Below are 13,397 nucleotides of genomic sequence, written 5' to 3'. Positions count from 1 at the left end.
GGAAGGATTAGAAGGCCTGAGCTCTTCTATCTTAACATTCTGATATTATATTATAGCTTCAGTATTTAGCGGAAATAAAGCTGGGATGTCTAGCGACTAAGGCAATACTAGGAAGAAACTATTCCTACATGTTTATGCTAGAATATTGTGATAATTTATTTATCAATATATTTCTATTTTTGTATTTTTAATTTTTTGCACTCTTTTTCTGTTCTAATGGCTGCCCTTCGGGATAGGCTGACCTCTGCTCTCCGTATGACATCCTGCAGTCGGATATTCGTCACATTCGAAAGACTGTTGACACTCTGCTCGCCCTCGGGGAGAAACCCCCACAATCAACTTCTACTTTTCGCTCCTGGGATCTAATAGGCTTTTGTCTTTTCCATATACTTTTTATAGTCTTGATGTATATAACTTATCACTGGAATTTGCTAACAGCATAACCTGTTCGCATGTGCGCACAAACTTTCTGCTTTGTCTCTGACAAATTACAGGTACTTAATTTCCTTCCTTTGCCTTACAAACTTCTCCCTTTCCCTTGCTTCCCTTCCTTGTAATATCTTTATTAATCTCTTGAAATAGGAGAGAGGAGTAGCATCTCGAAGGCAAGTCCCATATCTTCTATCCCCTCCAGCTGTAGTTTGAGAACTTAAGCACCTCTTTATTTATAGTTTTTCTTTCATGTTGCCTAGACTACTCACTAAACGTGTTAAAGCAGTGAAGCTCCTCTTATTCCATTTTTGGGTGTAGGCTAGATGTCTGTCACAAGCTAAATAGAACTGAGCCTCATTCTTTTTGTGAAGAATCCAAGAGTGCTGCAGATATTGAAGCAGCATCGGTGGCACCTCCAGCAGGTGATAGTATTTTCTGAGTGGGTGCCAATTATCTCTGCATATACTGTGTTAAGAGCCCTTAGAGAACTATCTTTCAAATTATTGTGATTTTTTAAATTCTTATATATTAACAAGACTACTATAACTTTAAAGAGGAGTGTTTGTCTCTACTGTTCTGATTAAATTCCATACAGGAGTAGTTAGATTTTCTATGGTAGAATAATCTTTTTCTCCTGTCACACAAAACAGTTTTGAACTCCTTTTAAGCACTTGTTACATTAGACCCCAAAGGTGACTATAAATTAGCAGTGGGTGTGAGCAAGCCATAGAATCCAAGGGACTTTAGAATGTTGCAGGATGAAGATCATGCGGTACAGTGAGACAGTTTGGGAATAAGTTATTAGATCCCTTTACCTGCTGTTCTTTAGTGTGGCATCAAGCAAGTCCCATCATTATCTTCTCTGTTGCATCACCTGTGAAAATGCAGATACTGTCTGTTTGTTTGTTTGTGTAACCAATGGAGCAAAGACAATGTAGCTAGGAAAATAGATCCTCTGGGAAGACTCTAGCTTTTCCATCCTGGGAGGTTTTGGAGAGCAGCTTAGACATACATTAGCCTGGAGCTATTTTGGTGTGTTTGAACTCTGCCTATGGTTAGACTGCTGGACTGATGACTTCCATTTCCCTTCCAGTTCTGTGTTCTGTTCATCCACTCTAAAACTTAAAGCAATTTTTGGGTTTTCTCCTTATTGACGTGAAATATACAAATGAAAATTGATTTAAAAATACAAACCCTCGAGTATAAATCTATATTGGCATTGCAATATTGGCCTAGATGTTGTTGCCTAAATTTGTAAGTTAATCTCAGGCTAGCTAACCAAAGGACCTCAGTTTTGTGTCTTGAAAATACATGCATTCATTCCCTCCTGTCTAGTATATAAAAAATTAGCTATAGACTTTTAGAGTATAACTAGGATAAGAACTTGTATGTTACTGATTATTCTGGTCATATAGTTATTATTTAATGCTGCTCTATAAATATTCCCACTCCACAGATACTTGTAAAATTTTATTTAAAAACTTTTAAATGTGTTCTATTCCAGGTTTCTGTGGCTTAAATATATAAATATAGATAGATGCATATAGACAAATATAGATAAAAAGTAGTAAATGTGTTATTACATATTTTACAATGAAATAATTTCATACAGTGGGTAAATAAAAAATTTTAAAGGGTTTGGCAGCTTCCAGTGCATACATATATAACAACTTTATAGTTAGTAGTGTCATCTGTGACCCGGCAAGAGTTCAGTGAGTGCTTCAAAGCTTTTTATTTGGTATGTAGCTATAGACCTGTGCCCTAATCCTGCACAGATCTGTCTTCTAACTGTCACAAATTTCAGCAATTTTCAGGACCAGATATTTGTTTACTCAGTCACAGCTTGACATTTAAGCTTCTACTTCGAGCAGATCTTCGTTTTGATTTTTGTTGTCTTGTTCTAATTGTTTTGCTTTTCTGATGAAACTGACTGACACATGGCTTGAATCAGTTCAGAATCTATTAATGTTTCTCTATAATCCAGTGTTGGCATTTGAGACAGAAGTGATGTCTTCTATAGGGCTGGGGTTTTGCTATTGTTCCCATAAGTGGTAAACAGGTCTCCTGTCTGCTTTGTGTTGTGCCCTCCTTGTATAGAGCTGAACATGTATGAGTACATCTTTTCAAGTTAGAAAATCATTTGGAGAAAGGTTTTGCTACCATCCTGTAATACACATCTGTCCTGTTGTCTAATAGCACATCTGATTATCCACTGTATAGTTTGGAGGGCAGTAAGAGGAGTAATCAGTGTGTTTTGCATTTTCAGTGTGTGGAAATGGAAGTTCATGTCTTCAGTGGTTTTGAATGCTTTGTCAGAGTAGAGACTGGGCTAGAAACTGAAATACTGTTGTGCCAGTGTAGACCAAGTGAATGTCCCCCAGGCACAGTGACACAACTCTCAAACTTGTCCAAAGTCTTAGCTTTGTGTGTGCTTACCATGCAGAGTCATCATTTTAGTTACTTAGGGACTATTTTCTGTGTGTTCTCAGCTATGATAATATCTTGTGTTTAAAGTGTAGCGTTATGTGCAGTTTCTGGTAGTTAGAGGTGGTGAAGCCATCTTGAAACAGATGGTGAGAAACACCAGACATACTTGGTTCATGGCAAGCACAGCTGTGCTACCATACATGAAGCTTATCCAGTTCGGTATTTTTTGGGGGCTGTTATTAATTACACTTGCAAATATCTGCAAATCTTACAGGGAAAAAAATAATAAAATTGCCCTTACATTTTCTAACTTTGAATATAATAATTTTTCTCAAAATATATTTCAAACATAATGCAAATATGAAAAATATCTGTCTTTCCATTTCTGAAGTCAGTAATTCTTATGCTAAATGGGAACTGGAAACATCATTAATCTACTCTAATAGGTTCTTTTCTAAATTCAGTGCTGTTTCTGTGCTGCTGTTCTGAGACTTTAGTACTTGTGAACCAAACAGTTCAACTCTTTGATGGTTCCTTACCTTTGAGGAGATGTCAAATTGAGATATCCAGTTAGATATAATTGATACTTACTGCTCATAGCCCGCCATATAATTAAGTTGGTTGCCTTAAATTGAAAAAAAAAGTGCATTGTAGTTCACCCCTATATTCATTAATAACATTAATTATATTTGCTCCTCTGTTTCTTTTCCCATTCATTTTTGTTTCCACATTGCAGTGATCATCAGAGATTTTCAGACCATGGTTTCCTAATAAATTGGTTTCCAGTCTGGTCTGTGCTCATATTAATTACTCTTATGTGCTGTGGAGGTCATCTCATCCATACTGTAATAAAATAATAAATACAGCTTGTAATGGATGTTCTTGTTGGCAAAATACATTTGGACTGCATCACAGACATTTTGATGGGAGGATTTAGCTCTCTTTTTTCCTTGATCCAGAAAAAAAAAATTTTTTTCAAGCTCACTGTAATGCAGTATAGTAGTTCTTCAAATGCCTCTTGTATATTAGCAAGTGTTTATAGCTGAAAGCTGTATATAGGTCTCATTGTGCTCCTAATAAGTGTTCTGAAAGTTGAACTTTATGTGAATGGGGATTGAATTAGATCTGAGCAAATATTCAATTCAGTATACAATTTCAACTCAGTATACATTAATAAGCTACCAAAGGATTGCCATATCATTGTTTTTCACAAAAATTTTTCTCCTGTTACAAAAAAAAAAAGCAACTCCAAAAAAACCCAGTCATACATGCAGGTTGAGAAAAAAAATGGTGCAGCTGGTTTTGTGAACCTTTGCCATTTCCTTCATTTGTAGAACACAAGCTGTATTATGCAGAAAGAGCAGTAGAAAAATACTGTAAGGTAATGACCTATTCTGCTTTGATGATACATAGCACTCATCACTTTCTCTGAAGTTAATATGTAAGTTTATGGTATAATTGGTATTTCCTTTGTAAGACTGTGTTTTCTCTTACTGTTTTATGTGTGTCTTGTCTTTATTATGACTTTTGTTCCTTGAAGTTTCTGGTCACTGTTTTCTAAGCATGTTAGAATAAAACTGTGAGGGATTTTGTAAAATATGTGGTCTACTTTTAAATTTTATGCCTTAAGGTCATCATTTATTGAAGAATCCAAAGCCCATCATTGGCAATTACAGTTTTGCAAATATTTCCAGTTTATTGAATGTGCAGAAGATGCACCTGTCTAGATGTCTAGCTGGCTATGACTCCAAATACATAATTTTGCAGCTGGAGTATAGCCTGAATTAATGTGCTTTTTTGCATCTCTTTTAATTTGTACTTGAAGTGGTAGTTCAGGTCATCTGGGCATATACAAACATCAACAGTAATAGTGCAAAAGGACAAAAAATAGATAGAAGGACGTGATTTTAAATTGCCTTAGATATATGAAAAAGTAAATATTTGCTACAGCTTTCTTTTCTGACTCTTTAGAAAGAAAATTGGCCTTCACCTAAAAAAATTAGAGGTTGAGTATTGGACGTAAGTTTCCTTAAGTGTAATGCTCTGAAATTTCTTTTATTGACTCCAACTTCAAAATAGTTGGCTGCAAACATGAAATGATGGACATTACATGGACTTAAGTTTTTAATTTGTTTCTGTGAGAAAATGCACATTCCAGTATTCATTATTAATAATTTTTCCCTATAGATCTGAAATCTCATATTCTACAAATACAAAGAGAAAGGTTCTTGCTGAATCCTGGGATTCCATTTCTCTGTATTATTACAAACAAATACAGACAGTTGGGCCCTGCTCTTGTCATGATGTGGTCATTTTAACACTTAGCAATCTGATATTATGGCATCAATGTCTTTTTTATAAATACTTACTGTATCTGAATTGCCAAGGTGCTTGCCCTGCCATAAACTAATTCAAACAGTTGTCTTGACTTTGAAGTCATCTAGTGTCAAAGAAAGTAGATATGTATGTGAAGTGTGTCACGTATTCTTGAGGGATTAGTGTCACTGTGTATTCCTGGCTTTCTGCTATCCTAAATCAACGTTTTGTTCCAGGATTAGACACTTGCTATGGCAAGTACATGCGCACATGCACGTTTGTGGGTACACCTGTGGTAATGTCTCTTTGTGCTGCTTTGTGATTCAACCTCCTGCTGCTGCCTCCTTTTTGTGCATTTCTTAACATTTTCTCCTTCAGGAGGAGTTTGTTCTTTTGCTTCATGATGAGTTTGAAAACATCATTATCCATTCAAAATGGCTGTGTGTCTATAGAAGGTGGTTTGCTTGCAACAACTAATATAAGCTCCTTTGTGTTCTTAGAGGGAAAGAAGGCAGTAAAAATAAATTAGACCTTCATTTTCATATTGGATAGAGAATAGAGAGATTGGTGCTGCTATGAGAGGAGTAGCAGCCCTTCCCACCACAATTGTTTTAGGCTGGCCTGTAGAATCAGTATCCATTTCTTCCATCTGTTCTTTTGAAGTTTGTTTAGTGATGGTTTCAACAGGGGCAATTTTAAAGAGAGAATTCACACTTCTATACAGAAGTGTTATGTGTTTGAATCTATTGTAATTGGGACAGAAATTTTAAATGTGAGGAGAAGTGGTGAAGTTGAGTCTCCTCAGAGTTGGGCAAGTTCTCCTCTTGGTTGGTCAGGTATTTGCTTCAAAATGCCAGGATTTAAGGGAAGCTTTGAAATCTTCATGGCCTGCAGCTTCACAGCACTGCTGTCTGTGGTTGCCAGAGAGCAGTTCTTTCTGGTGAGGAAGTAAGGCAAAGCATGGAAAAGCAGGGACAGCAGCTGAACTGAAGTTTGGAGACACCTGGGATGTTTACTGCTGTTGGGGAAAACTTTTGTTTGTGCTTTGGATTCCATCCTTGGCAAGATTTGACTTTTCTTAGTCTAAGAAGTAAATATGTTATTCAAAAACTTATATTTGAAAAGTATGTGAGAGAAGGTTGATGAAAGCCATTTGCAAAGCTTTTAAGATAGTGTTTGGGGCTTACATATCAGAACTGATTTGTGATGCATTAAGAGAAGTTGGTCATTTTTAGGAGATGGCATCAGGCTCATTTTTAAATTTGGAAAGCTCATTGTAGCCATGTATTTAGCTGCAGGATTTTAAAATATTAGCCAAGTTCTGAGTGCTTCATAAGAGAAGGCTGTCAAATGTATATGTTTTGAACACTAACATAGAATGATACATTAAAAAGTTACATGGTGGGAAACTTTTCACTCCTACAACACAGTTGTATGGTCCTATTTTTTTACAGACCTCCTTGAACAGCTTTCCTGATTGGAGTAGGCATCTTGTAAATACAGCAGGTGGAGAGAGGTTGCTTCATACAAACTAAATTACTATGCTGTATTTAAATTAATTAGATAATGCTTGCCTTTAAAAACAGAAAAAAATCCATATAGGATAGGATTTTTTTAGGAAATGGGGCATGTATTCCTTTATGCTTTTAGTGTAAATGGACTTATAAACAACTGCAAAAACCCTAGCAGGAGAGCATGACAGAACAGCTCAGTGAGTGCTTACAAGGTGCCACAAAAATGGTGGGTTTGGAATTTAAATTTTTCTTAAATAAACATCCTTAACTGTGGTGGTTTAAGCAAATCTGACTTCAATAGTAAAATGGAGAATATTTTCAAACATAAATATCTAGCAAGGTAGGTTTTCTTAGGGGTTAGGTTTTTGGGTTCAGCCCATTCCCTTCAGCCATGTAATGCCAGTCCCTTATACTGTCATTCAGATACTGGATTCAGCTGGCCTTCTTATTAAATGCCTTTTGTCTAGCATAGAAGAATAAAGAAATACTGGCATGCTAAGTGCCACCAAATCTGTGAAACAAGAGCCTACTGTGCAAGGATGCTGGAAAGAAGTAGAAAAGTGTGGAAAGAATGACATTTCACTTTGGATGTATGATTTGGATTCTCAAATAAGATTAATATAATTATTTTTTTGTAAAAATAATCTAAATTAAAGCATTGTGGATTTTTAGATGACTCCCAGGACAGTAGATTGGCAAAATGTCTAGTAGAAATCACACCTTTGAAGTAGAAGAATATTGGGGTGGGGTTTTTTTTCCTTTTTATTTTATATCAATGTATCTATCTTCTTATGTAGCCACTCCAGTGCTAATCAGTATCAGTTTAGGAGTTTGCATCCTAAACTATATGATTTTCTGGAAAAGACTTTTTTTTTTTTTTTTTTTTTTTTAGAGGAGTAAAGTTAGGGGAAACCATCTCTGACAGTTTTCAGGTCAATATTTCAGTCAGAAAAACAAACAAGAATGGATTGCAGAACTCAGCATCTTAAATGATTTGAACTTAAATGATTTGAAGTTTAGGTTTGAAATGGAAATGTGATGACCTGGAATGGCTGCAAGATGGGGATAGTTCCTTGGTCTGGCTGGACAAATAGTTACTGCAGAGAGGGGCAGGCTGGCCAACAGGAACGGGAGGCAGTTGCCACAGTTTGGTCAGTGTGAATCAGAAACCACAAACTCAGTGGAGTAACTCAGCTTTAGCAAGAATATTACAGCAGCTTCCATGTGGGGAAATGTGTATTGTCCATCTCCTGCAGACCTACTCAGCTAAGCTCCTTGAAAATTATGTTTGAAGTTGTTTCTTGGGTGTTAAAGAAATCTTTCAAACATAAAATAATAAAAAGTAGTTAATATAAAATGTTAAATTACAGTAAAAACTAACAGTTTCAGATGCTATGATTGTGAATGAAGTTTGTCTCTTATCTTCAGGTTCAATAGTTAATAGGAATGTTTTGCAGCTTTTCCTCTCACTGAGGCTGGAGTGGGGTGTGAGGAACTTCACAAGGAATTTAAGCAAGCTGAATGTTGGTTATGCATAAAGGAAATATTCATCAACAAAATAAAGTCATAAATATCAGAAGCAGTGGAATAGCTGTTGAGTAGTGGTACTTTTCTGGAGCTGTGTCCCCCTAGAGGAGATCTCCTGAGCAAGTACTGGACAAGAGTGGAAGGAGATAAAAACAATAGGTGCATTACATAATAGAGATTATGAATTGTTCCTGTGTGTACCAGTTCCATTATACTGAGTTGTAAGGCTCCACAGAAGTCTAGAAGTGACCAGAGCTGAAGGAATATGTCATGAGAAAAGAGGTGGAAGAGATCAGTGAGGTTTAAATTGAAGCAATAATCAATATTCAGAAGTGTGGGAAAGGACCATGAATTGTATAAATATAAAACAAGGGACCTTAGTTAACATTACATACATAAGAAGAATATTCAGTAGAAGACAGGCAATTAATTAAACAGAATCTCAAATGCATTGGTAGTTTTAACAGCTGAAAGTTTATTGAATAACTAAGATATTCAGTAGTGAGAATAACAAAACCACCCTCTTCTTTCCAACAAATCAGTATTCCAAGTCTGCTTATGGTCATGTGTGGATGTATAGGGAAGGAACAGGTTAGATCACACAGATGGTGCCTTTTTTATGCTTAAAGCAATGGCCTAGAGCTGAAGGACTTCATAAGCCAGACACTGTTTCCATGTGTTTGTGTTTAATAGCTCTGTTTGGATTTTTCTCTTACCTGTATATTTTTGTCATCCCACTTATTGCTTTTGGCTTCCATGTTGTAGCAGTGAGTCTCACAGTTGTAATTATGGTTTATGTGATGTAGTCTGGCTTTTCCATTTATTTATTATAGACCTGCTGCCTGATTTCATAATTCTGTTGATCTCTTACCAAGAATACCCCATAAGGCTGAGAAAAACTCTTTAAAGAGAGAGCCAGTCATGGCACAAGGCTGCCTCTCTAAGGCTTTCTCTAATTATTCATGGGTGGGTGTCTTGCTCTCCCTGTAGGAGATACAGTATTTTACTTGACTGTCTTCTGCTGTAACAGCCTCTGTGAGTTCCACCCTGCCATGACTGCTGTGTCCTTATGGTGAATAAAGTTGATTCCTGGGTGTTTCAAATAAGGTGCAAATATGTAGAATGAAACACTTTGCTAATTGAATGCACATCATTGCACACACTTCCCTGTATGTGCTAGTGTGTAGTTATCAAGGTGCATATCCTGGGACCTGTCTAGAGCTCAGTGGGAGAATGGGGTTTTTTGGTTTGCTTTTTTTTAAAAAAGTCAGCCTTCCATCCCCCATCTCACACATTATAACAAAGCAAATGCCGTGTTATCCTGCTTTGTAGGTGGAAGTTTGGTGTGTGCTTGCTGGCCCTTCCTCTTAGCTGTTTACATGCTGTAATGACCACAGAACAACTTGGTTCTGGGGCCCAGAATATTAACAGATCTCTCACTAACTCTTAGGTGTAGTAGGAGAAAAATCATAGACTTTCTGTCAAAATCACAGGAAGTCCTTTTTAATTAAAAATAGGAAACGAATGCTGCTTGCTGGGCTTTGTGTTCCAAATGTGATCATGTGAAGTGAGGTTCTGCAGTGAGTATTAAAAATTCTAATTTTTGCTCCTTTTTTTGTCTTTTTTCTAGGAGAAGCTCTGCCTACCACATCATATCCTAGAAGAAAAGGGCTTGGTAAAAGTGAGCATTACAGTTCAAGCATTGCTAGATGTAACCACAGTGAAACAAGCTTTATTCACATGAAACTACTCTCTCTGCTGTTACCAGCTACACTGTGCCATGAAAGAATCAAAATACTGCCCATTTTTTCAAACTGCATTGAAAACAACTCCAGTACTCCAAGAGTATTCCTATTATTTTAAACTCATATTTCAGACTGTACATATGTGTTGAACTACAAAGCAGAAACTGAACAGAAACATTTTCTAGAGGAAGTTGGCGCTTCACTGCTTTTATAGCTCACTTTGTACAGTATTTACTAAAACAACCACCTCTCTGCCACTTAGAATTGTGTGGAGTACACAGCTGTCTTGCAGCAAGATACCTTTGTATTATTAAACTAAGAATCACTGTAATCACCTGGGGGGAGGGAGAAGGGAGAGTAAAACAGACTGCTACCACCTTAGGTTTTTCTGCAGTTGCTTCAGGCTATTGCCTTTTAAAAATATCCAGACATAAAATATTTATATAAATATTATTTATTAGTGAGTTGTTATTCATCCTTTGGATGCAAAAATGTAAATTAGGAAACTGTATTTTATTACTGCTTTTTTTGTGGTTAAACACTTTATTTTAATATAAATACTTAGTTATTTTTTATTCTACTTGGTGTGCAGTAGCTCTAGATCTTGTATTTTCTAATTGTAAGATAAAAAGCAAACAAAATAGGTGCTTCTATTAAAAGAACAGCTAGCTGGAATGACATTCTTTATTTCTTGAATCTGTGGAACATTGGTAAAAATGTCTGCATTCCATTGAGTTTCTTGCATTCCAGTAACACCTCTCCCCTCACTACATTAAATTGGCTAAAAGTGAGAGCACACCCATTTTATTTGTATATAGATGTTTAAAAACGAAAAACAAAAGGACATATGTAAACTTGAAAAATAAATGTGAACAAATATTTTTGATTGCTTATTTTACTATGCACAAGACATTTAACTTTTGCCACAACAAAATGAATTATGTGCATTAGGATCATGTGTCTTGAAATGTAATTTTGCACTGTAACTTGATTTCTTGTAAAAGATTACAGCACTACAGAACAAATAGTAAAAAATAGCACAAGACCATTAACAAGATTCACCAGGTAGCCAAAAAATAAACTTGTTTTCTTCAGTGATTCTGTCAAGAGGAGATAAAATGACTGAAATTGCCAAAGGCAGTCTCAAAGACCTGATCTTCCAGATCCAACCTGCCTGGGTGCAGTGCTTCTCTTCAAAAGTATCCACAGAATTAAGCACAATGTTCTGTAGTGCACATTTGCAGCATCAGACCTCTACTTCCACGTCAGCAATAGGAAATAGAAGTTCTTATCCTTATCACCACTTTACATTTTTCAAAGAGATTTTTAAAAATATAATTTATTGCTAAGACATCGCGCATTTTAGATCAGAAAGTTCCAGCACAGTGATTCTTCTGCTATCTGGAACATCCCATTTTCATTCACACAAGAAGCCAGTGATGGGGTTTGGGCAAGCAGGACAGGGAAGCTGCATGTGGTGAAAAGGGAAGCTGGCTGGGGACACACAAGCAGGGAGTTTGAAATGAAGAGTGGCAAAAAAAAAAGAGGCAAGGGGGTGGGAGGACTAAATATTTAAGAGGATAGGGGGGGAACTATTGTATGAAGGCTTTTGGGCAGAGTGTTGCATACTTGTCACCACCCCCTCTTGAGACAGCTGCACACACATTTCCAGGCACTGCATTTAAACACTCCAGGCTCAGTAGCAGATCTGTTGAGCTTCAGTCTGAAGGCAGAGGACACACTTCAGCAGCACCACTTGCTAACGGGCTGGGAGGAGTGACAGCAGTGTCTGAGGAGGGAGGTGGACTCACAGACTGTGAGCCAGACAGTATGCATGGAATAGCCAGTTACTTCAACCAAAGCAAAATCCATCTATTTTATAGAGGGAACATTGACTTAAATTGCAATTTGATTGGCAGCTAGCATATTGTTTCCTTTAAAATGTACTGTGCACTTTAACACTAAATGAAAATGTATTTTAATATTTTACAGAGCTGCACAAATATCTGTTTTGTCAAAAAGCATGAGCAATGTAAAGAAAATAAGTTTTCAAGTCAGAGTTTATTGAATTTTAGAAGCATTCAAGGATCAAGTATAAAAATAGGAATATTGATTTCTGCATCTTGAGGGATAAAATGCAGGTTTCCTGAGTATTTTTTTACAATGTATATATGGCAACATGAAGCTTTGTAATTATTATTTTGACAAATCTTGTTTTTTCATAATTAAAATGCTGTTTTTCTCCTGCTAGTGTCTTTCAGTATTTGCTTGATGTTGGCTGTAAATAAATAGCTCTAAGTATTTTGTAATACAGCTTTTTTTATGCAGTCTTAACCTGTATGGCTAAAAAGAGAATCTTCATGATCCTTTGTACAATATTTATATGTGCAATAAGACATGCATGGCAAATCTGTAATACCCTCCACAGTGAACATAATGTATATAGAAAATCTTTACTGTAGTTACAATTAAACTATATTATTTGCAGAAACCCTTTAATGCCTTATCCCTGTGACTAATGGTTTCTTGTAAAAGAGACGGTAGTTGGAGAGTGTAACACTGGAAATGGGTTTGGGGATGGGAGAAGATGATGATGTGATGTAAATAAAGGCATTTTGCAGCTAAAATAGGCATAGATCCTGCTGGTACCTGCAGTGTTCTCCCTGCAGCTTTACTGCTCCTGTTGTGAAGGCCTCGTGCCAGCAGCAGTGGCAGTGAATTACCTGCCCTCTGCTGTGAGGCTGGGCTGGGCTCAGGCAGATTGGGGAGACTCCTCCTTCAGTTTGCTCCTGTTCACATTGGTCTAAGAGAGTTGTTCATTGTGCTGCTAACATTTCTCTCTACAGGGCAGCCTTTTCTCCTCCCAAAATGCAGAGGTTGTTCTGCAGCCTTCTGCTTCAGCAAACAAAACCTGAAGATTCCTTGATAGTACTGAATCCAAACAGCAAACACAGTAACGCCTCTGGCCCCAGGGATAACCCAGTGTGCCAGGGCTGTGCTCAGCTGCTTTGCTCTGCCCCTGGCTGCAGAAAAAGGAGCAGGTCATAGCCTTCTCTTGCCCATCCAGGTTTCTGAAGTCATCCAAGTACAGATTCTCCTAGATGCCTATTCCTCTAACGGAGTGTCTTTGCCTTAGTGAGCAGGTGACTTTATGGGCTGTACTTTTTCACATTTGATACAGGATTTTGGAAGCAGGATTTTGGATCTTTGCAGTAATTTCCTTCTGGAGAGCTCTTGCAATGCACGCAGTTGTATCTTCCCAGCCTTCAGATCTCACTCAATAAATAAAGAGATGCGAGACTGATACAAAATAAATAAATAGGTACAAGACTGATACAAGTTAATACATAGTTTAGGGCTATCACCAGCACCAGCCTCCCTGTAACCTAGAATCCAGCAGGAGCCAGAGACACAGGAGAGCATTCAGCATTGCTTT

The 13,397-nt window shown here is 37.0% G+C and overlaps 1 protein-coding gene across 4 annotated transcripts in view; it reads left to right on the top strand.

Annotated features, from left to right (window-relative positions):
• The window catches only part of LRCH1 (leucine rich repeats and calponin homology domain containing 1), a 114,461-nt gene extending 101,869 nt beyond the window's left edge, over positions 1-12,592 (top strand). For 2 of the 4 annotated variants that reach the window (XM_056505893.1, XM_056505884.1), the window contains one exon: positions 9,847-12,592. In XM_056505893.1, the coding sequence (XP_056361868.1) occupies positions 9,847-9,960 (114 nt within the window). In that variant the 3' untranslated portion in view covers positions 9,961-12,592. Of the gene's footprint in view, positions 1-236; positions 490-9,846 lie in introns of those variants that run through there. The other 2 variants (XM_056505866.1, XM_056505875.1) reach the window with 1 other exon arrangement.
• Positions 12,593-13,397: the final 805 nt, after the last annotated feature.

The sequence above is a fragment of the Oenanthe melanoleuca genome, chromosome 1 (genome assembly GCF_029582105.1).
Source record: "Oenanthe melanoleuca isolate GR-GAL-2019-014 chromosome 1, OMel1.0, whole genome shotgun sequence".
Classification (NCBI taxonomy): Eukaryota; Metazoa; Chordata; class Aves; order Passeriformes; family Muscicapidae; genus Oenanthe; species Oenanthe melanoleuca.
Note: the sequence above shows the minus strand (reverse complement) of the source record. Positions and strands in the feature narration are given on the sequence as shown.